The sequence below is a fragment of the Leuciscus leuciscus genome (genome assembly GCF_965113295.1).
Source record: "Leuciscus leuciscus genome assembly, chromosome: 5".
NCBI classification, from domain to species: domain Eukaryota; kingdom Metazoa; phylum Chordata; class Actinopteri; order Cypriniformes; family Leuciscidae; genus Leuciscus; species Leuciscus leuciscus.
The window spans coordinates 38,520,802-38,542,738 of NC_138729.1; the positions used below are offsets into that span (position 1 = coordinate 38,520,802).

Genomic DNA, 21,937 nt, shown 5'->3' on the forward strand with positions numbered 1-21,937 from the left:
TTATTAGGGAAAAGGGTCACTGTACAACACACAATACTACATGCAATGCAAATAGGAAAAGTAAAGTGACAAAGCAGTTTTATACAAACAAGCACAGTGTTCAAAGCCATACAGGCACTCTCACGTCAACTCCATCAGCTGCAGTCTTTACAGGGTAAACAACAGAATTCAATATTGAAAACAAATCTAACTCCGGATCATTCCTGGACTCATCGCTGAAATTCATCATGAACAAATGTTCAAGACATATAATCAAAGTAAATGCTATTAGAAATGACTTATGTGACTAATACTTGATAACCATGAAGCTGAAAAAGTTTTAAGCTGGCTGATATTATAACTAGAAGCTGCTTACAACAGCAGAGGAATGGCAAAGCTAAGCACATGACTCAGAATGACTCTCTAACACGCACACACAGCATGTACTGACCTCTCATACTTGCAGCTCAAACTTCAAAGCCAAGCCAAGTAGCGTTGTTTCAATGTCTAGGCACGTATAACCAACCAATAATGATGAGGAATTGTGATTCAAAAAAGATCTTATGTATCAAAGAACTTCTACAACTTCTGAAGCTACGTATACTTTTTCACCAACTTTGAGTTCAAGGGTGCCAAATGCACACCAACCAACAAAATGCAAACGTATGTACATATGTGTTGTGCATACATACATTGAGTACCCTTGCTGTCCTTGTTTCATCAGATCTTGAAGCATCAACGTTAACATCCCAGCTTGGAACTTTCTCCACAGCCTGGCCCTGTATGTAATGAGTCTCTGAAAGGGAAAGAAATATATAAAAATATATATATTTATATTTTTCTTACATACTAACCTCAGCACCTGAGTGTACTAAGTGTCTTATATATTGTATTATTGTGCTTCAGGTTATTACACAATCTTTCTGGATATTTTAATATTAATGTATAAATACTTTATGTATAAATAACTATGCATTTATAAATAATTGTAATCAATTTGTTATACAATCCTGTACAGAAGAAGAAATGTAAACTTTTTCATTGGACAAACAAACGGTTTAAAAGCTAGTTGACTGACAACAAAATTACTAACCTCAGCACTTTTGACGCTGTCATTCTATGTTTTAATGCAAGAACAGACATTTATTGTGTTTTTGACAACTGTAGCTACTTTAAAAGCACCAAGTGTAACTAAACAAACGCAGATTTACTTCAATAACTATGCTCTTGATAGAAGGGAAAATTATTATCTGGCGTTGTTTACAAGCTCTAGCTCCCGCCACCAGCGCCCAACCACCACAAGTCCTGCTTGAGATGCGCGCGCATACCTTGTGGTCCAACGGTTTTTAGATTTACGAGGTAAGATTCAATAACACTTTAGGCTTAGAAGTTTTTTTTTTTTTTTTAATGCTGCGGGAAATGTTGAAAAAAGGTTGGCACAATGCTGAAAGACATCCATAGTGGATGTTTACATTGAAAAAAGCCATGCAGTGGAACTGGAACGCAAAAACGTGTTCTTTGTGTTCTTGAATTAATTTATCAAGTCACAATAAAAAAAATATATATATATAGTGATATATTAATCTGAATTTTTTTTTTTTTTTTTGTAAAAAAATTAAATAAAAAAGCCAGAACAGAGTGGTGCAGGTATGACGTCATTTTGTTGACCTACTGGCAGTTTTTAGCATCATCCCAGCAAACACAAAAACGTTTTGTGTTTGCTGGGATGCTGGTTCCCTCACAAAAACCCAATACGATTATCAAATAGACTTTCACGTTTCGTCCAATAAGATAATTTGAAGCCTAAATGCAGTCGCCAGTAGTAAAAAGCTAAAGCTAGGTTATAAACGAACTAGACCACGGACTCACAAATTCAACGTCACCATCATCACTAAGCTTCCGACAACTTTTAGTTTTTATCCATAACGATGCTTTAAAAGCGGACTGTTATTTTGAGTTCGAGGGCACATAAATATGCATGTAATGGATAAAATCACTTAGCCTGATAATAAATGTTGCAATATTCCATAAAAAGTCAATTTTGATTTCATTGTGTTAACAAACAGCCCTAGTTCAAGACAAAAGAATCAGAGATCAACCAGTATGTAACCTTTATTTTTCTTTAATCTTGATTTAAGGAACATATCTTCAGCTCAATTAAGGAAAATGCAAGTTTGCATGGGTTAATCAGCATTTTTATGACTTGCATAAACATACTAATAATTTGTTTACAGCTGACATTAAGCTTTATAGTATTCTGCAACCTTTAGCACATTAGTTTGGTCCTGCTGCCATGGTCTAACATTTGGTTTGAATTTTAAAACTACAGTCTATTGCCTAACACTCTTAATATTTATTGGGCGAGTAGGTTACACAGCATAGCATTTAATGCAGTACAATGAGAGAATGTCTTAATCCAGTCCTTTTAACAGCAATGAGAAAGTGGGTTTATGCACTATTAAGTTACAATGCTCCTCACAGAAAAGGAGGCCCAAGCAATATTTCTTAAACCACATAATGGGCTTCTTGCAGACAGACCACTTTTGCATGAGATCCCATGTGCACAGAAACACTCATAGCTTTTCATACAAGCAAGTTTAATATTTACCCTTTTACAGGTCAAGATAAAGCACAGCATTTGTACACATTCTTGTAATACTCAAATACAAGCCAGGTTCATACATGTAATATTGCTCATAATAATATTGGACGGACATCTCATAATATATGTAATATTGGACGGACTTCTGATAGATTAGTGCATTCCAAGATAACTTAACTTTATAGAAGAAACTTGCAACAAACATACTGGCAGGGTTTCAAATTAAAACAAAATTGACTTAGAGCACAAAATAAAAGCAGGTGTTCTAAAGAAAACATTAGTCAAACTAAATGCATCACAATATTGAATAAAAACCAAAACAGTAGAATTTAAAAAACCACAAAGGCCAATAAAAAAAAAAAAAAATTCCAGAATGCCCAGTGGCCTTATACTAGAGGATAGCTGCCGGATGTTGCAATGCCACAATGGTTATTTCGGTCTTTAGCCATGTAGATGTAGCCTTTGTTACCCCATTTCTCAGTCCAGCTAAAGATACAGAACAAAGCATGCATTTAAGGTTATGCCTGCAGTTTTAAGTGTTACTCAAAATCAAACTTGTTCATCATTAAGAGGAAATCAGAAGTAGACTAAATCATACCTGTTCTTTACAATCCAGTATCTCTTCCCAGCAACATCAGCACCCTCATAACCATAACCAACCACCAAGACTCCATGGTCAAGTTCTTCACTGCTGCACTCCTTCTCATAATAGATGCCTAGAGTAGAACATTTAGAAAGAAATTAAACCACAAAGAGACTGTTTGATTTAGGTTTAAAGGCAGGCCATGTAGTTTTGTAATGTTGTGCATTCAATTTAATTAACCATACATTTAGTCTGTTCTCAGGGTAATCAACCACCTACCAGATTGATAGAACTGGAAGGATTCATGTGCAGCATCAATAGCAACAGCTACAGGACCCACAGCAGCAACAGCCTTCATCAAAGCATGCTCTTTACCACTGGGAATGTCCACAAAACCAGTGTCATTTGCAGCATTATTACTGGGGTCGTAGCGGCATGGCTGGTCATCCTGGGAGCACAAAAGACATTGTACATTACATGTGATGTTAATACATACTTTACATGGGTTGAAAAGGGCCTTACATGTGATGTTAATGCATACTTTACATGGGTTGAAAAGGGCCTTGACACCCAACTATAGATTCACTAGCATCTCCAGTCAGAAAGAGCTCAACTGATTCTTACCGTTGCAAGGTAGGGATAGGACTCCTCAGAATCCAGCCCATTGTTGTCCTGTACATACTGGAAGGCCTGGTCCATGAGGCCTCCATCACAGCCGTGATTGCCCTCCGGCCTGGAACAGTCCATCAAGTTTTGCTCACTCAAAGAAACCAGCTTTCCTGTTTTACGGAACTGCTGACCCTCCAAGGCACCTGTTGAGCTGAAAGCCCAGCAAGATCCACACCGTTTCTAGCATCAGGAAACAGGAATTTGTTACCAAACAGTGAAGCAATACATGTGCAGATTTTACATTAACAGATAAGAATAAACCAAAGCTCTAAACCAGTTTGATAAATTGCTTACTTGGTCTTTAACACGGGTAACATAACCCTTCTCTCTCCAGTCAACTTGTTTGGGGGCTTCAAAAAAGCTGGGTTCCATAAACAATGAGCCTTTTGACTTCCGGTTGGGGTCATGACTGTAACCATTCATTGCCTGTTTGAACTCATCATTTGTCTAAGAGGGAGGATGCAAATAAAAGGCTTAATTTAAAAAAATGCCTAGCAGACATAAAGGTAACAATTGATCCCAGTGTTGATAAGTATGAAAAGGATTACATTTTTATAAGAGATCCATTCACAAAAATGCAAAAAAAAAAAAGAAAAAAAAAGCTTACCATGTCTCCAAATTGGTTCATGCCCAGTCGGTAGGTGTGTTTGCCCACAGAGTGCTCAAGGTTATGCAACTCAATTTTTCTGAAGTTCTTCTCCCACACCATTCTCCTCCAGCCCTCTTCTTTCTGAAGCAGACATTTTAGCCATTGCAAAATAGAATTTCTGTATAAAAACATGCATTGCTTTTCCTTTGTGTTGAAGCTGATGTCTGGTTATAAGATCTAGCTAGTGCTACCCACCTCGTGGTAGTTTTTTCCATGCCAGCTCTTCCAGAGGTGCCAGTGGTCATCTAACTGCTGGTCTAAGCTTGGAGCAGCAAACACTGCGCTCATGCATAGCGTGAGGAGCGAGGCAAACATCATCCTGCCTGGAAGCCTGTGACAAGAAAACAAGACTCAATTTAAAGGAATGTCACAGAGGTGAGTTATACAGACTACTGCAGTAAACATTTTATCCAATTACAAGGAGCAAAACCTCAGTGCACATTCCAATAGTTATTCCATGTTAAGAACACACTGACCATGTACAGGTAACAAAGCAACATACAACGCATAATAAAGCGTTCAAAATTTGTAAGCATCACTAGAAAATATTTAGACAGCTTCTTTTTAACTTAAGTTTAAACTAGCAAATGCACACTTTTTACTAAGGCAATTTATCCACTAAACCCAGGTAGCCTAAATATAATTTGAGCAACTCTGAAATTAGAAGAATAAACTTACCTTTCACCAACGAACGAAATGATTGACTGTCATTGTTTACAACTGAGTGGTTTTTAAAGCGTGCCTGAACGTAGAGGCGTCATCTCATTGGCTGAGGGTGATGATTAGCCAAGTGTTTACAGCCAATCATGTGAAGCAAGAATTTCATCCATTCATGTGATCAAGCATCACAAGATCGAGCACTCATCACTGAGACTGGGCTTGCACTAACAAGATTAAAAGTTACATCGAAAACGGTCTTTGTTCATAATTTATTTTTAAATCGTCGTTTACAATTTAATTGTAATTAAATGTTTTAATTGCTGGTTAATTAAAATAATTTATTGTCTTTATGAGACTCTTTGTTTGGTGCTTTGCTCTCTTCTGTGTACATTTTCACGTCAGTTTGTGCTTGTCAGAGAAGCGTGTCTGTGTCTGACCAACCCAACATGCTCAGGCAGAAAATAATCAAAGTGAAAACACTTAAAATTCCCTAACTAAGCGTTTGAAACATAATCAGTGGCTTGTGTTTTGACTCTTAAAATACCAAATCTAGCAGGCACAGTACTTCTTGGCATTATCTAAGCTTGATCTTGGCCTTTCAGCTGCAGAGATGTGCACATAATTTGCATACAAATTGTCTTACTTTTCAAGTTTAAACCTTTTTGCTCTTAATATGTCTAAGAACATTTACTGAATATTATTTCTGAATCTCCATGCAGGAACATCTAAAAAGTATTTTATTTATTTAATACAGTGTGATATAAGTGCTAGTCTCTAAGGATGAGGGCTTGAGTCGTTATTAAGTGGTGTAAAAACAAAGGATTTGGTTTATAATAAATTAATTAATTAAACAAACCTTTGACAGTTAGCAAAAACCACCACACAACCTCATATTTCTTGAATTCAACATAGTAGAAAACATAGCAGAAAAAGGACACAAAAAAAATTAATCTGTGGTCTGATGTTGCGAGAATCGAAATGTACATATAAGCCTAGCCATTATAATTTAACAATGGCAAAACCCTTGGTTAGACCCTAAAGACACAGAATGTTACCTGTTTCGCTTTGCATCACGTCATACAATTTATTCTGTTGCTTTGTACAAAACCTCTTTATTTGTTATCTTTTCATTTCTGAATAGGATGCAGTGATATGAGATGTGTTTACCTGTATTAGGTGTTAATGACTGCATTGTGTGACTGCATGATTAATTAGGTCAATCAGTAAATTATGTCATCAGAACTTGAAAGCAGCCAGAACAGTAATGAGACTTCAAATGATGAAAAAAGCAATCATTCTGCTCCTCCTGCCGATGAACTGTTTAAAATAGAAAGATCACTCAGAAGTCAGGAAGTTGCTTTTCTTGTGGTCATCAGAAACTGAATAAAATGTGCACATGTAACGTATGCCATTTCTCAACACAAAAAAGGAAATTTCACATACTTCTACTAAGTTATTAATCACATTATTGTTAATAATTCTCTTAGAGTTGTAACATTTGTTAATTTATACAAAAAAAAATAAAACAGTTAATTATATGCAATGCAGACTTGCCTGACTTAAAATCATTTAATACACTGCCACCATCTGAACAACAAGGGTAATGCAAGTTGGTAGGATAAATGATGGTGATTTTTTTTACACTTTTGACCTCTGCAGTTTACATTGATTATTACCATAACACTTCAGACCAACATAATTACAACTCATGGACTTCTTTTCTTTTTTTCTTTTTTTTTTTTTTACACTATTCATCAAACTTGTGGCCAGATCAATGGCCAAAACTTAACTGCCAATACATTTCTAATCATCCCAATCATATTTTAATAATTTTTTTCTCCCCAGTCCACCTAATGTTATCATGATTGGAAAAGAACAACATATTTTCTCCATAGGATATTTCTTTGATGTTATAAAAAAAATAGTCAATTTATTAGAATTTAGAGTAAATCCATTATTTGCAGACATATTGAGTTAAGTAATTTTCAGATAATTGTGGTCCTCATTCTGCATCTCTTCCTCACTCTGTGTGCGAGTGCTCTTGGGTTTGTTGGACTGACCACTGGGAAGGCCTCCAGGATTCAGTGCTGGGTTACTTCTCCTCTTCTGGTGGAAGAGACATTGGTTGAGATAAACAGGTCTGGCACATGCATAAAACCTGACTTTACACATTTATAGAAGACATTCCAGGTCTTTGTAAAGGTGGCATTCAACATTCTTGAAAAATGAATACATTTCTTTGTAAATCATTCACTAAACCATTCAGTCATAAGTTGTTTAATTGAATTCAATAGATTAATTTCTCTCTTTTTTATTCTTCGTCTTTTTTTTTTCATTAGAATGTGAACGAGTTTGAGATTATTACCTTATAGCAAACCACTCCAGCGATGATTCCACATAGTACTAATAAACCCATGCCACAACCCACCGAGATTATCACTGTGTTGGGGAGACCTGAGAGAAGATTAACACAAATGTTTCCTTTTTTTTATTCATGTTTCTCTATTATCCTTCTTATGAATGCAACAAAAAAAGAGATACAGAATAATACTGGCAGTTGCTGTTGCAACCAGAATAATTCTAAAAAAATACTGTAAACATATTTGCAGAACAACCTGCACATTTTACAACCTAAAACTGTAATTTAAAAAAAGATTTTTTTTTTTTTTTTTTTTTTGCTGAATTAGCAAGTCCATGCTGCAACTAAAATCTGTTTTGTAATCTAGCCTTAACATATGTCATCCACCATAATTTCACAGGTATTCAGAGAAAACTCAGAGTTCACTACAAAGCTTTTCCACTAGCCGAGCTAAATTTATGGAAGGTGTACACAGTGTCATGCACACAAATAAGAAAACCATCATATAGCACCCACTGTAAAAAAAAATTACATCCCCAAGTCAAAAAATTTCAAGTGACTGATAACATCTAAATTTTTCAATTAGTCTGACGTATTATTTCTCATTGAGCCAATGTTAACAGACTATTGCAACAAGAATTTCACTTGGGCCAATTGAAAAATGTAGATGTTATCGGTCACTTGAAATTTTTGATTTGGGAGGGTTAGAAATTTTTTACAGTGCATGTTGACACTAAAATATTGCAATAAACATTAACAACATTAGATGTAACATAAAACCCTTATACATAACTGATAAGAAAAAAACAATAGGAAACATTATTAAAATTAAAAACCATCAAATGTGAAGTATCAGGGAATTCTGGGAATGTCAGTTTATGTTTTTTCACTGTAAATTATAAGATGATTTTTTACTTCCAACATTTTTATATTTAACAGTATTGTACAGTAAAATTACAAAATGTATGGCTTTTTATTACAGAAAATGTACCGTTAACCAATTAACAGGTTTTCGCTGTTGCATTTTGTCTTTTACAGTTAAAACTACAATATTTTTTACAGTGTATCTGTACCGTGTATGCTCTGTTTTGGCTTAGTTCTAGTTCATGTACCTGTTTCCATGGTTCTCGTTTTCCCTCCACAAGTTTGTTCATATGGTTAGTGTTTTGCTTCTGTTTATGTTAATTAGATTCCCATGTAAGGCCTCAGTTTCCTGTGTTTCATTGTTCTGTCGTTAGTGTTTTGCGTGGTTATGTTATTCTCCTGAGCTCCTCAGTGTTTATTTTGGATTTATTAAAGACTGTGTTTTTGTCCTTACTCCTTCGTCGTGCGCTTACTAATACAGCAACGTTAGTGACAGTGTCCTTGTATCGCGCATGTAAAAGTTTGTCAGAGGTAGGCCTATGCTATGCAGTAGTGGAACAACAGTGGAACAAAGCACAGCACTTTTTTGATGACTGATAACAAGCTTGTTGTGTTGAGTGCTTCATCTTGATTCTGAATGTTAAATCAGATATGGGTGTGAATATGGTGAATAACCATAATGGTTATAATTATAATTTGAATGTATAATTATAAAATGTAATTTGTAGGAACAAAACTTTTGCTAACTGGCAAACTGCATGCCTGGTGTTATATGTTGAGGAAGATAATTATTCTTACCATTTTCTGTCCTTTTTACTAGATTAATTTGTCCTTGAAGACTCCCTTGGGGGAAAGTGCTGAGTTTATAGCAGTAAGTCACAAAGTCGCTCTCTTGTAATTTTTCCAGTATAACGCTGTGGTTTGATTTTGCAAAAAGACGACCAGCATAGCTTTTGTTAACTATAGTGAGTCCATGGCTGGGGCTAAACACAAAAACCTTGTGATCCGGACACCTGCTCCATTCAGCGAGGCTTACTGTCATGTCTCTTGTAACCTTGAATTTAAAAGTTGCACTCCCACCCAAAGGAGCCCGAATCACATCTTCATCTGTAAAGGCCCCTATGAAAAACAAAATAGAGAAAGAAGAAAAAGAAGAGCAAGAGAAATAAAGAACCATGTAATGGCGCAAACAGCAATTTTCAAGCCTGAACTGAACAGCCTCATTTATCAGCTTTTTCTCAGTTTGATCAGTAAATCAGGTTTTTAACAGTTTATAAAATAGGTGTAAAAAAAAAAAAAAAAGAGCTCTGTCAGGTGTTTGCAAACCCGTATTTGCTTTCTCTTCCTGTATAACTGCCTCAGTTTCCTTCTTTTTACAGTTCAGTTGAGTTCTCACTTCATTAAAATATATTTCATTATATACAACACAAGATTACTAGCCTACACTTCTGTTCAAAAGTTTAAAGGGGAATACATTTTCTTTTTTTTAAAAGAAAAAAGTAAACTTTTGAATTTTATATTCATAAAAAAAATTATTATGATTTCCACAAAAAAAATATTAAGCAGCAACTGTTTTCGACACTGATATTAAGAAATGTTTCTTGAGCAAATCGGCATTCTAAAAAGATTTCTAAAGGATCATGTGACACTGAAGATTGCTGAAAGTGTAGCTCATGCCATTATAGGAATACATTTATAGGAATATATTTAAAAATATGTTGAAACAAAAAAACTATTATTTTACAATATTACTGTTTTTATTGTATTTGTGATCAAATAAATGCAGCCTTGGTTCACGTACGAGACTTCTTTCAAAAACATCATCTGACCCCAAGCTTTTGAAGATATAACAAAAACCATAGTAAAGCCTCTCTCCATCTGTGTGTATGTCTCAGTCACATCTCATACCTGTTGTAAGAGTTATGAAGAGTATCAACAGGTGGGTCCGGTACTGTTCAGATAATAGAGATGGGTTCGTCCGTCCGATCCTCATGGTGTCTCGCACTATGCTGGACGTGTGATGTCGTCTAATGCCTTTTTTCAGCATAGAGAGACAGTAACCACAAAGACACCCCTGCATGTAGCTCTTTAGCCCATAGAGTGTGGGCTAAGGTTTCAGTAAACCTTAGCTTTAAAAACAACTTCCTGTAAAGTACCTCGTCTAAGAACTAGTAGAAGAGGTGTGATTGTTCCTTAGAATTCTATATTGTTTTTAAAGTAGCCAGAGATTGATACTCTTTGTACACTGCAATTTGTTAAAAAAATATATATGAAAACTGTACATTGTTCATATCCACCTTTATTAATTAAAATTGTATTTTTTTTAATTAAAAGAGTCTCATAGTGCCATTTCACTTTATTTAGCACATTTTAGGAGGAAGTGCAGTCTAAAGCACTTATGCAATGTTCTTGTGTTTTCTCCATCTTGTTTTCTACTTCGTTGTTGTACAGATGCAATTGCCCAATAAAACCACTTCCTGTCTCTCTCCGCTGCATAGGTAGGTCACTCATAACCTTTTCACATAATCAACACAACCAATGTCTCATACTCTAGTGAGTGGAATAGGCTATATATGTACTGTAAATAACATAATGAATTTAAGCACATCATCTTTATTTTTACATTCATTTAATATAGATGAAAATAAAGAACTGTAAAGTACACCATAACTTAACATTGTCAATGTCATTACAGATAGTGTACACCATCATTTGTCCTGAGAGAGTACCTTACAAATAGCAGCATATTTACAATTACAAGGATTATACATTTGGTGTAAAATGTATTTTTTGGTTTACTAGCACTTGGCAGGTTGATAAATCTGTGCTCTATCTTCCTAAGTTTTTTTTGTTTTTGTTTTTTGATTTAGAGGGATAATTCACCCCCAACAATTTTGTCATCATTGAATCAGCCTCATATCATTCTAAACCTGTTTTACTTTCTTTTTTGTCCTACGAAACACAAAAAAACATACTTCAATTTTTATTTTATTTTATTTATTTATTTTTGTCCATATGATGGTGTCTAATATTCTTTTGAACCTCACTGAATTTCATTGGTCTTCTGTGAAAGACAAAAGAAAGTCGGTGGCGTCCAAAACAACACTGGGCCCCATTGACTTTCATTGTAAGGGCAAAATCAGTTGGTTTGGAACAAAATAAGTGTGAGTATACTGGACATTGGTCACCACTTTATGGACAAACACCACATGCATTTTTTAAATGATGCTCTCCTTTAAATTATGACAGAAGTTTTCATTTTTGGGTGAACTATCATTTAAGGTTTCAATAGATATCCCACTTTAAAAAGGAAATATCTACACAAAAATTGTCTGTCTCTATGAAACACCCCCATCCTATGAAATATCAAGAGAACTTTGAAATAACACGAAGGTGAGTGATTGATGAACAAACTTCATGGGTGAACTATTTTAATATTTTAAATATAATATTTATAAAGTCAAGTCGTCACCTTTATTTATATAGCGCTTTTTACAATACAGATTGTTTCAAAGCAGCTTTACAGAGATAACAGGAAAATAATGCAGCAAAGATTGTTTTGGCAGTAAAACAGCTCTAGAAGAAAGTCATTGTCTAGTTTAAGTAAGTTCAGTGTTGATTCATTTCCATTGTAAAAATCATTAGTTATTAATTAAGTTCATTTATCTATGCAGCAGCTCTGGAGAAAACAGTGATGTCATCAACCAGCTCAGTTCAGTTCTCATATAATGGTGTCAACCACTGTCATAAATATCTATAAATATCTAACAATAACTAAAACATTTATTAATTGCAATAATGCAGGGACATTTCAGGTTGTGACATTTATTTTCTGGACTTTGATTATCAGATAAAACTTATACTACTAATATTTCTTACACTTGTCATTAAAACTACTACTACTAAGATTACAAAGTTACCTACTTATGTTATAAAGTTACAGCCTTTATGAGCAAAGATTCATTATATGTGCGACCAGGCAGTTTAATTTCATGAAATAGCTGCTGTGGTTGCATAATACTTTGAACCTAATTGAATATGCCCATACTCGATGAGCCAAAACATTATGACCACCTGCCTAGAATGCTGTTGGTCCTCCGTGTGCTGCCAAAACAGCGCTGACCCACTGACACATGGACTCTACAAGACCCCTGTAGCCATCCTGTGGTTTCTGGCACCAAGACATTAGCAGTCCTGTAGGTTGCGAGGTGGAGCCGCTGTGGATCCAACTTATTGGTCCAGCACATCCCACAGATGTTCAATTGGATTGAGATCTGCACTGTAAAAAAAGCAACTACATATTTTCCAGTTTACGAAACCTTTTGAGTCTCAAATACAAAGTAATATTAAAACCCATGTCAGAACAACAGAATTCCCACAAATGTTGTCTCAACTAGTCAAAGAACAAAGAAATTCATATTGCTGAAATGTATGTATATAAAATGTATATATATTGTCATTGTTGTTAGTTATTTGTTTTGTTGTGTAAAGAGCTCATCTTTTTATATTTGTTGATTGTCACAATTCTTAAGGTTTGTGTGTCAAGTGTTAAGGCCTACAGTATGTTAAACCATTTTTTACAGTGGGGCTGTTCCTCAAACCAGTCCTGAACATTTGTGTGCAGTGTGGCAGGTTGCATTATCCTGCTGAAAGTGGCCACTTCCACCAGGAAATGCCATTGTCAGGGGTGTACCTGGTCTGCAACAATGTTAAGGTAGGTGGCATCTGTCAAATTGACGACCACATGAATGGCTGGACCCAGAGTTTCCCAGCAGAACAGTTCCCAGAGCATCACACTCCCTCCATCGGCTTGTCGTCGTCCCACAGTTCATCCTGGTGCCATCACTTCCCCAGGTAAACTGCGCACACGTACACAGCCGTCCACATGATGTAAAAGAAAGTGTGACTCATTGGACCAGGCGTCCCTCTTCCACTGCTCTAAGGTCCAGTTCCGACGCTCACTTGCCCATAGCCGGTAGACAGGGGTCATCATAGACACCCTGATTGGTCTGCGGCTACGCAACCCCATACGTAGAAGAGTGCGATACACTGTGCGTTGACACATTCCTCCCATAACATTCATAAAAAATTTAGCCCTCGTGCATCGATGAGCCTTGGGCGCCCAACACCTTGTCGCTGGTTTGTGGTTTGTCCCTCCTCGGACCACTGTTGGTAAATTCACCACTGCTGACCAGGATCGACCCACAATCCTGGCCGTTTCAGATATACTCTGACCAAGTCGCCCTTGCCATAACAATTTAACCCTTATCAAAGTCGCTCAGATCTTTATTCCCGCCCATATCTTCTGCAACCAACACGTTTGCTTACCATCTAATCAACCCAAACCTTAATATGTGGCCTTGTTAGGAGATAATCAATAATATTCGCTTTACCTATGACTGGTCATAATGTTTTGGCTCATCAGTGTTCATGACGAATGGAATAACCCCACCCCAAAAAATACCAAAAACACAAGCATTAAATATGTTTTCATCAATTTAAACTGACTGCCTAGAAGTTCCTGCTTGCCAGTTCCATACTGCCCATAATAAGTACCGTTCTGCCTGATGCAAACAAGGTAAATGTGTCAACCAACTTTTTAGGCCTAAACACAGCTGTGTTCAACATATCGCATCATTAAGGCTTAAATACTACCCAGGATCATGCCTGTAGTCCCTTGTGTCATACCATGTCTGTGAAGCTGAAGGGGGATTCATTCTCATCCGTGTTCATTGTGAGGAACTGAATCCAGTTCTGGAGGAAGCCTCGTGAATAGACACCGGTCTCCACAACCAGGCCACAAAAGCGCCGTCTGCCGGTTTTGTTGCGCAAAGCAATTTGAGCTTCGCGTTCTGTTACGTTGTAACTGACATTGATAATCTGAAGGATGAACAGGTGGAGCAGACCACCTGTTATAATAACGCTGTACCACACACATGTAAAGCACAGGGCTGTGCTACACACACAAACACACACAAATGTGTTATATTAGGCTGAAAACACTGCGTATGTGCATATTTCCATTAAACACATGTATACTGTATGTAAAAAAATTAAGTAGTGGATGGTGTACCTGTATTGGTTGTAGACTCCGGGACAGTATAACATGGCTGTGAATAGACTCTGTCGAGGACATACACTCCGTAACACCAAATTGATCCCGTAGAAGGATGTCAATAGGAAGAGAAGAAGCGTCAAAATGAACTGTCTGTGATTGGATTGGCCTACACAGCTGTTTATCCTGTCGTGGAGAGTCACACACACAAAGACACAACATGTAAGCAGTCATGTAAACACGCATACAGACATATTAAAGGTGCTCTAAGCGATGTCACGCGTTTTTTAGGCCGAAACATTTTTTGTCACATACAGAAAACATCTCCTCACTATCCACAAGCTACCTGTCCCCTGAAACACTGTAAAAAAACGCGGTCTCTGTAGACAGCCCAGACTCCACAAATGACAACAAAAACAAACTGGCCCAGCCTTGGCCACGAAACATAACAAACAGTGTTCCAGCCAATAACCGACAAGAATGATTTGGGGGTGGGGGGTGGGGGTTGGGGGGTTAGTGCACGTGCACATGAAGGGGGGTGTGGGGAGTGGAGGAGAGAGAAGCATGAAGAGGGAAGTTAGCTAGAGGAGAGATGTCCTAGACAACGACAACGACTAACGTTAGAATTATATTCTTTTGAATTTTGATATGGCCGACACACGACCAAAGAGATGATGTTCTAATGAACAAATAACAAAGAAGAGGGAAAAGGGAGAAGGAAGTCCCGAATCTACATCGGAAAAGCACGGAAGGGAGGGGGAGGGGGCGGGATGAGGAGGAGGGAGGGTCGAGCTAGCCTCCGTTTTGTTTGACAATACTTTGAACGTCAACAAGAAGTGACGTCACCCAACATCGCTTAGAGCACCTTTAATACCAAAAACCAAGTCAAGAACAGTTACACTATTTTCTCTCTCTTAAATGTGACTTTAATAAGAATTACATTTTAGGGTCTATGGCATGTTCCTGTTTTTATTTGTGCCTGTGTGTGTTGAAGCAGCACAGAGACAGATTGGCCTGGCGAGATCTCCCTTTACTGTGCTGAAAGCTGCGTTCCTGTGGCCTTTGCACATGTCTCTCCAGCCTGCCCTGCTCCAGTGACGTCTTTTGGGAATCAGCTTGAACATATGTGTGTGTGATGGGGTAGTGTAAACATGCGTACAATTGTGAAAAGATCAGAAAAAGAATTTAAAAAACTGGCATGATAATACTAAGGGAATGGCCTACAATTCATTTTGGAATTGTCCAACTATTTCTATACTAGGGATGTGCATGAAGCCAAAATAATGACATGAAAAATTTATATTTGATAGAAAACATATTCTTTTGATTGATTATTCAACAAGTATAATGCAATAGTGAGTTTCTGACACCAAGATGTGAACATCATGAATGGCCACATTACTCTCTCTCCTTTTATTGTGCATACATCAGGACTTTTATTTATGGTGGGTATGATAATCATTTAAAAATGCTATCTACAAAAAATAAGCAGCGCAACTGTTTTAACACTGATAAAAGGAAATGTTTCTTGAGCACCAAATCAGCATAATAGAATGATTTCTGAAGGATCATGTGACACTGAAGACGATGCAGTAATGATGCAAAAAATTCTGCTTGCCATCACAGGAATAAACTGCATTTTAAAAAATATTTAAAATGGAAAACAGTTATATGAATTGTAACAATATTTTACAATATTACTGCTTTACTGTATTTTTGACCGAATAAATGCAGCCTATGAGTACTTTTGAGAACTTCAGAACTTTTGAATGGAAGTGTGGATACAGAAAATTTTTGTCATTGAAAGACACATATAAACAGTGTTGGGGGAAGTTAATTTTAAAAGTAATGCATCACAATATTGCGTTTCTTCCTAAAAAAAAAAAATAAAAAAATAAAAAAATTAACTAATAGCATTACTTAGTTACTTTTTATGGAAAGTAATGTGTTTCATTACTTTTGCTTTACTTTTTCTCACTTGGACTGGGCTTGATTGTTTGTGTTTTTAATAACAACAAAAAACGTTATATTTTTGGCAAATGTAAAGGCACTTTCACACCAAAAGTGAAATGAATAAGCTTCAAGTTGAAGGAAATGCACATTCACAACCATACAGTAGAGGGCGCAGTTAAAAAAAAAAAAAAAACTTTCAGCTGTGCTGCCATTCTGGATTAAAGAAGAATAGGATGGAGAAGAAAATTCAACACGCTTACTCCAGCCATATCTAAAGTCATTTTTGCTTATTAGGATGGTTGAAGTGGATCAACAAACATTGGCTAATTTGTTAATAAAGTGAGATTAAATAAATAAAGTATATTTGTGTAATTTAATATATTTAATTATTGCAGGTTTGCGTAATATTCTGTGATTGCATTTCACTGTTTTTATTAATTTTGAGTAATACTGAATCTGTTTTTGTGCAAGTGAGATGCTCACATTTGGTCTACAATAACATCATGCTTACGCAGCGCACACAAAGCCTCTGCACTTACTCACGATTTCTCTTACAATGGGGACAGAAGAGCTGTCAGTCAATAAATGGAAAATCAAAGTAACTTGTGTTATTTATTTGAAAGTAACTCAGATATTTAGTTGTAAATTTAAAAGTAATGCGTTACTTTACTAGTTACTTGAAAAAAAGTAATCTGATTACGTGACTAAATGCGTTACCCTAACACTGCATATAGAAAATGGCCCCAGTGCACACCCTTTTTCTCTAGTTTTCAGAATATTTAAATAATTCATAATAAGAATTCACTTCACATTGAGAATAAAGTGTTCATACTCAATTTTCATGGAAGAAGGAATGAGAAACCCACCAAACACAGTGGTGGTCCATTCGTAGGACACATGCCCCACAGATCCTGCAGTGCCCAGCTCTTGGTGGGCGCACCAGTCGGCACACAGGGCATAACTTCTTCTTTCCTTCCTTCTCCCCCGTTGACTGGCTGATTCCATTGCAGGTGGTAGAGTCTCTGGGTAAGTTTGTGCTCTGATTGGTTGTAGAGCTACTGTTGATTCCCAGAGCTAATGATTGGGATTTGACCAGGCCTGGTCCCTGTTTGGTGCGCACAAGGGAGATAAGCGTCAACATCATGCCTGTCGTCGCGGTAACCAGCTGCAGATTACTTACGTCTCCTCTGGGAACGATCTCAGTAAGGAAAAGGTAGTACATATAGGCGAGGGAGAAAAGTGCCAAACTAAGGAAAAACAATGTGCGTCTTTTCCTTTTGTGAGTCACATAGTAATACCAAAGCACCAGTCCTGGTAGGGCAGTTAAGACTACAACTCCCAAGATACAATTAATTGCCGCTACTCGCAACAGGCCAGGAATTAATACCATGGGAGGTAAAACAGAGAGCTCCAATCGAAGGGGTCCTATGGCACAACATGGCAAACCCAAACAATCAGCCATATGAGAGATGAAACGAGAGAAGATGTCTGGCTTGTCTGGCTCTCCTCTGAGTAACCTAATGAGAAGGGATGACAGAGGAAATAAAGACATTTTCAATGAAAAGAGCTAAACAAATAAAAATTGATGGCTTCACCCATAAATTAAAGGTTTGTCATCATTTACACACCTTCACAGTCTTTTGTTGCATGGAAAATATAAGCTGCAAATGATCTCCTTGTCTGTTCCACAGATAAAAAAGCTTTTTTTTTTTAACTGAAGGTGAGTAAACGAGGACAAAATTAATTCCTAGAGTAATTTCTGCGTGAACTCTTTAGAAAGCTTATATGAACAAATGCAATGACCAACTTCCCCTCCCTGCCATGAATGGTTTAATGGTTGACCTCTGACCTTTCACAGGCATCATCAAGTTCTTCACAGTCACAGCAGCAGTACTCTCTTTGCTGGTCGATGTCTCCACAGCAGCACAGAGGGTCATCTGGATGCGGGGGCTTAAAACGTTCTCGTTTCATCTCTTTATGTCAGAGACAATCTGCTTCCACTGTGAGATCAAGCTTTCTTTAGGATTCGGTTGGATCACATTTATTCAAATAAGAGAAAAGGGTTCATTCATGTTTGGACAGGATTGATCCAGGGCTGTTGGTAGTTTTAGCTGTTAGCTGACATAACGGATGCAACTTGCTGGTCATCTGCTGCTTTTTACATCAGAAGCTTCGTGTAAAAAGCATGTGTTGCACTGGCTGGAAAGAAATAACAAAATCAGTCCTTGTCAATAGCGTTGTCAGTGCTCACTTTATATCACTTTACAAAAAAATATATTTTCTTGTTGATCTTGATGGTTATCAGACCATCCACAATGTGCAAATAACAAATTTATGAAACTGATTTTGCAAAACAGTAAGTGCCACAGCCCTCTTGGCATTTTTGTGCCATTTTTGCACAAGTTTCTTATTTCACCCTTTTTTTATTATTTATTTAATAATGAACTTCACCAGGTGCATGGGTTCCTAAATCTAATCTGATACATAAATCTGTGATTTGGGTAAGAAAGGGTCATTCTGGTCTATCAAAGCAATTTAATTAATACTCAAACTTTTTTTAAAGGAATTTAGCAAAATTTTTCTTTGACAATATAGGGGGTCTTGTCATGATCACTGGCATACATATATATATGAGAAAATACAATAAATTAAATACAAAAAAGTTCAAGGGAGGTGAATCATTTTAATAGGTAATTTACACACTCCTAAGCTCACTAACTTTCAAGTCACAGAGGAACAGCACATAGTCAGATTTCTAACACTGACATCTGGCCCAACCCATGTCTTTCTCAACTGGGAGCTGACACTGGCACAGACACACAGATGGACGCACACAATAACAAGCACTGGTCTGTAATTATGTAGTGTATCAATGCAGGAAATATTATTAATATCTAAATCTGCGCTTTGTAACTTGAATCAAGGCCATCTGATGTCTCATGTGGATCATATAATTGGGCCATCAAAAAACTTTTCCCTGAGAGGCCGTTCTCCATCATAAGTTGTGGAATAGAGAAAATAATTGAGAAGCATGTGTTTGACATGTTTTAAATTACATTTGATCCCTGGAGTAAAACAAGCTTTGCCCTTGATTGTGATTCAAAATTAACCCTAAATAGAACGATTACATTTCTAAAGACCACTTAAAATACATATCAACAATAATTTCATTTTTGAAACCTATATGAAAATGATCTTAGCATAATTATAAAAATTTTTTACCTATGGTTAAACAGCCTCAACACAGATGGAAATGCATCCCACACGAAGTTCTTCAGTTTATTCATCTATTTGTGGCGAGTCTTTCCTGATCTTCAGTTGCACTTGTAGTAGTTTGGAAAAAGAACAGGTCAGATTGTTTAGCCTGAGATGTCAAGATGTCATCTATAGAAATCCAAATGAAGTTTTCCCCGTAATCCGATTTTTTTTTTTTCTCGGTCAAACGAATAGGCTATTTCCCGTCAGAGAAAGCAGGTGGAAGTCCAGGCGCGTCTTCGTTTCATATAACACTTATAGAAATGTTAGCTAAATCTATATTTTTAAGCGATACATCTCATTCGTTTGCTCCTTAAAATTCATGCAATAAACAGAAAGGCGCGTCCTTGTAGGGTGAATCAGACTATATGAGGTGCAGCTCGTGAAGATTCTCAGAACTGTAAGGAAGGCATGATAGATAACTCTGCGCGCTCCCGTTCCGGTCTCTCAAATATTCTGAGAGCAGGCGCGTGAGAGGAACCTGATTACGAGCGTTGTTACCGATAGGGTTGGGTGCCGGCGTTGAAAAAGGAAGTTGGCAGGTGTTACCGTGACAGCGAAAACGTAAATCAACGCGGAAAGTTACCGGCGCGCTTACCGTGCGTAACCGGCGGGCCGGACATCGGGTCACAGAGTTCTTGTGACCTCAAATTTGAACTCACCTAGGAGAGAGCGGGGCACAATCTAACGCTTTTTTACTTTCTCAGTTTATGTAAACCTACTTAGGGTTATTTTTTTCCCCCGCATTCATTTCACACGTTTAGTACAATTATGTGGTTTTGTTTCATTAATATTTTATATATCCATTTTTTCTTCTGGATATACCCCGAAAGAATGGAAGTGAAATGTTACAACATGCCCCATAGGTGGGGTACATTTTAACATGACCATATGACAGATAATCTGATCTAATCAAAAAATATATAGGCCTATACAAGACAAACTACAATATTTTGTCAATAAAATACAATCATTAACTTTTTCATATAAAATAATGTCATTTTTTTAAATAATAATAAATAATAAAAGAATTTAGTTTGACAACAAACCAAATCACAGCTATACAGCATATCAAACCATAATAATAGTTAATAATTTCTAAACACTGACCGTTGACCCTCAGTCTCACATTTTTCTCATGTTTTCTCAATAGAATTCATAAAAGTATATAGAATAGAATAGTTATCTAATAGTAATGCAGTGTTACAACATGCCCCACCTGCGCAACTGATTTAAACCTGGTTAGTGTGTTCTGCTGGTTAGATAAGCATTAAAGGACTATCTAAACTGTTAAATAACATATAAGATTAAAATAATATTATATTTGTCTAATTTTAAATAAACACAAAAAAACAGATGAAAAAATAACTTAATAAATGTACTTTTGCTATGGTTAAAGTAATGTTCAGCAATATCTTCCAAAGATTTCAGAATTTTGGTGCATTGTTTTCTCTATATAGTGTTGATATGGCAACCAGTAAATACACTAAGTTTTGTCATGCTGGCATGTGTGGAAGTGTTTAAAACAAGTGTGTTACAACTATCAACTGTTACAACTTAGGTTGTGCCCCGCTCACCTCTATTGTCTGCCCGTCAATTTTAACCCGTGTTTGTGAACAAATACGCTACAAAACATTTTTAGTTTATTGGCAGATTTTGATATAGGCCATTGTACGTATAAACAAAAAAACATCTGCATTTCCTTTAAGCTTTTCTTAAGCAGAATTCGAAATGCCCATAGACCAGGTGTGCTACTGCTCATCCGGCGCGATTCTTGCAAGTCAGCCATTAAAATGTTCCTTCCGGTGGTCAGCAGGTGCTACATGATGTGAAAGCCAGTGGTCTCTTGTGGAGGTGAAGCTGCTGCAGCTCCTGCTGGAGTCTCCAATCCCATCAAGAAACAAAATACTTTGTAACAGCAGAGTCTTGACCAACGCTGTCCTTCTAAATAGTATACATGTCATCAGATCACTTACAGTGCTCATAACTCTCTATCTTCCTTCAACCCAAACTTGGTTGTATGGGTATCAGCAGGTGACACATCAATCTTTAGCAACCATATTCGGAGGTCAGGGTCAAATTATAGTCACAGTGGAGATGATATGTGACCTCCTTGTGCGATAGTTCGGATATGTGAATCCGTTTGATGTGACCACGCCTTCTGAGATCAGGTTTCTTGTAAGCGATGACCTGAACCAACAGGAGGACACAATGTTCCCTCATAAACCCAGTGCATGGGTTGCCTACTGTATGGCTAGAAACCTGTTAAAGGCAAAATGACAGTTGAACTAGTTTCACAAACACAGAAG

At 36.8% G+C, this 21,937-nt stretch overlaps 2 protein-coding genes across 5 annotated transcripts; both read right to left on the reverse strand.

Moving 5' to 3' along the window:
- Window positions 1-2,216: 2,216 nt before the first annotated feature.
- ctsll (cathepsin L, like) lies at window positions 2,217-10,749 on the reverse strand. 2 transcript variants are annotated; one of them, XM_082169642.1, is made up of 11 exons: window positions 10,274-10,749; window positions 9,164-9,484; window positions 7,508-7,596; window positions 5,161-7,245; window positions 4,678-4,813; window positions 4,441-4,563; window positions 4,128-4,280; window positions 3,789-4,013; window positions 3,444-3,612; window positions 3,180-3,297; window positions 2,217-3,067 (listed from the first exon to the last, which is right to left on the reverse strand). In XM_082169642.1, the coding sequence occupies exons 5-11, from the start codon at window positions 4,798-4,800 to the stop codon at window positions 2,968-2,970; spliced, it is 1,011 nt and encodes a 336-aa protein (XP_082025768.1). In that variant the 5' UTR covers window positions 4,801-4,813; window positions 5,161-7,245; window positions 7,508-7,596; window positions 9,164-9,484; window positions 10,274-10,749; the 3' UTR covers window positions 2,217-2,967. The 2 variants fall into 2 exon arrangements, with proteins under 2 accessions (XP_082025768.1, XP_082025767.1); XM_082169641.1 differs by having other exon boundaries at window positions 5,161-7,248; window positions 10,274-10,733.
- A 1,030-nt stretch (window positions 10,750-11,779) lies between these two features.
- On the reverse strand, window positions 11,780-18,361 carry zdhhc23a (zDHHC palmitoyltransferase 23a). 3 transcript variants are annotated; one of them, XM_082169635.1, is made up of 5 exons: window positions 18,223-18,361; window positions 17,554-17,890; window positions 17,240-17,478; window positions 14,439-14,606; window positions 11,780-14,321 (listed from the first exon to the last, which is right to left on the reverse strand). In XM_082169635.1, exons 1-5 carry the CDS (start codon window positions 18,342-18,344, stop codon window positions 14,048-14,050), a joined length of 1,140 nt encoding a protein of 379 aa, XP_082025761.1. In that variant the 5' UTR covers window positions 18,345-18,361; the 3' UTR covers window positions 11,780-14,047. The 3 variants fall into 3 exon arrangements, with proteins under 3 accessions (XP_082025761.1, XP_082025762.1, XP_082025760.1); XM_082169636.1 differs by having other exon boundaries at window positions 11,780-12,644; window positions 17,240-17,890; XM_082169634.1 differs by having other exon boundaries at window positions 17,240-17,890.
- Window positions 18,362-21,937: the final 3,576 nt, after the last annotated feature.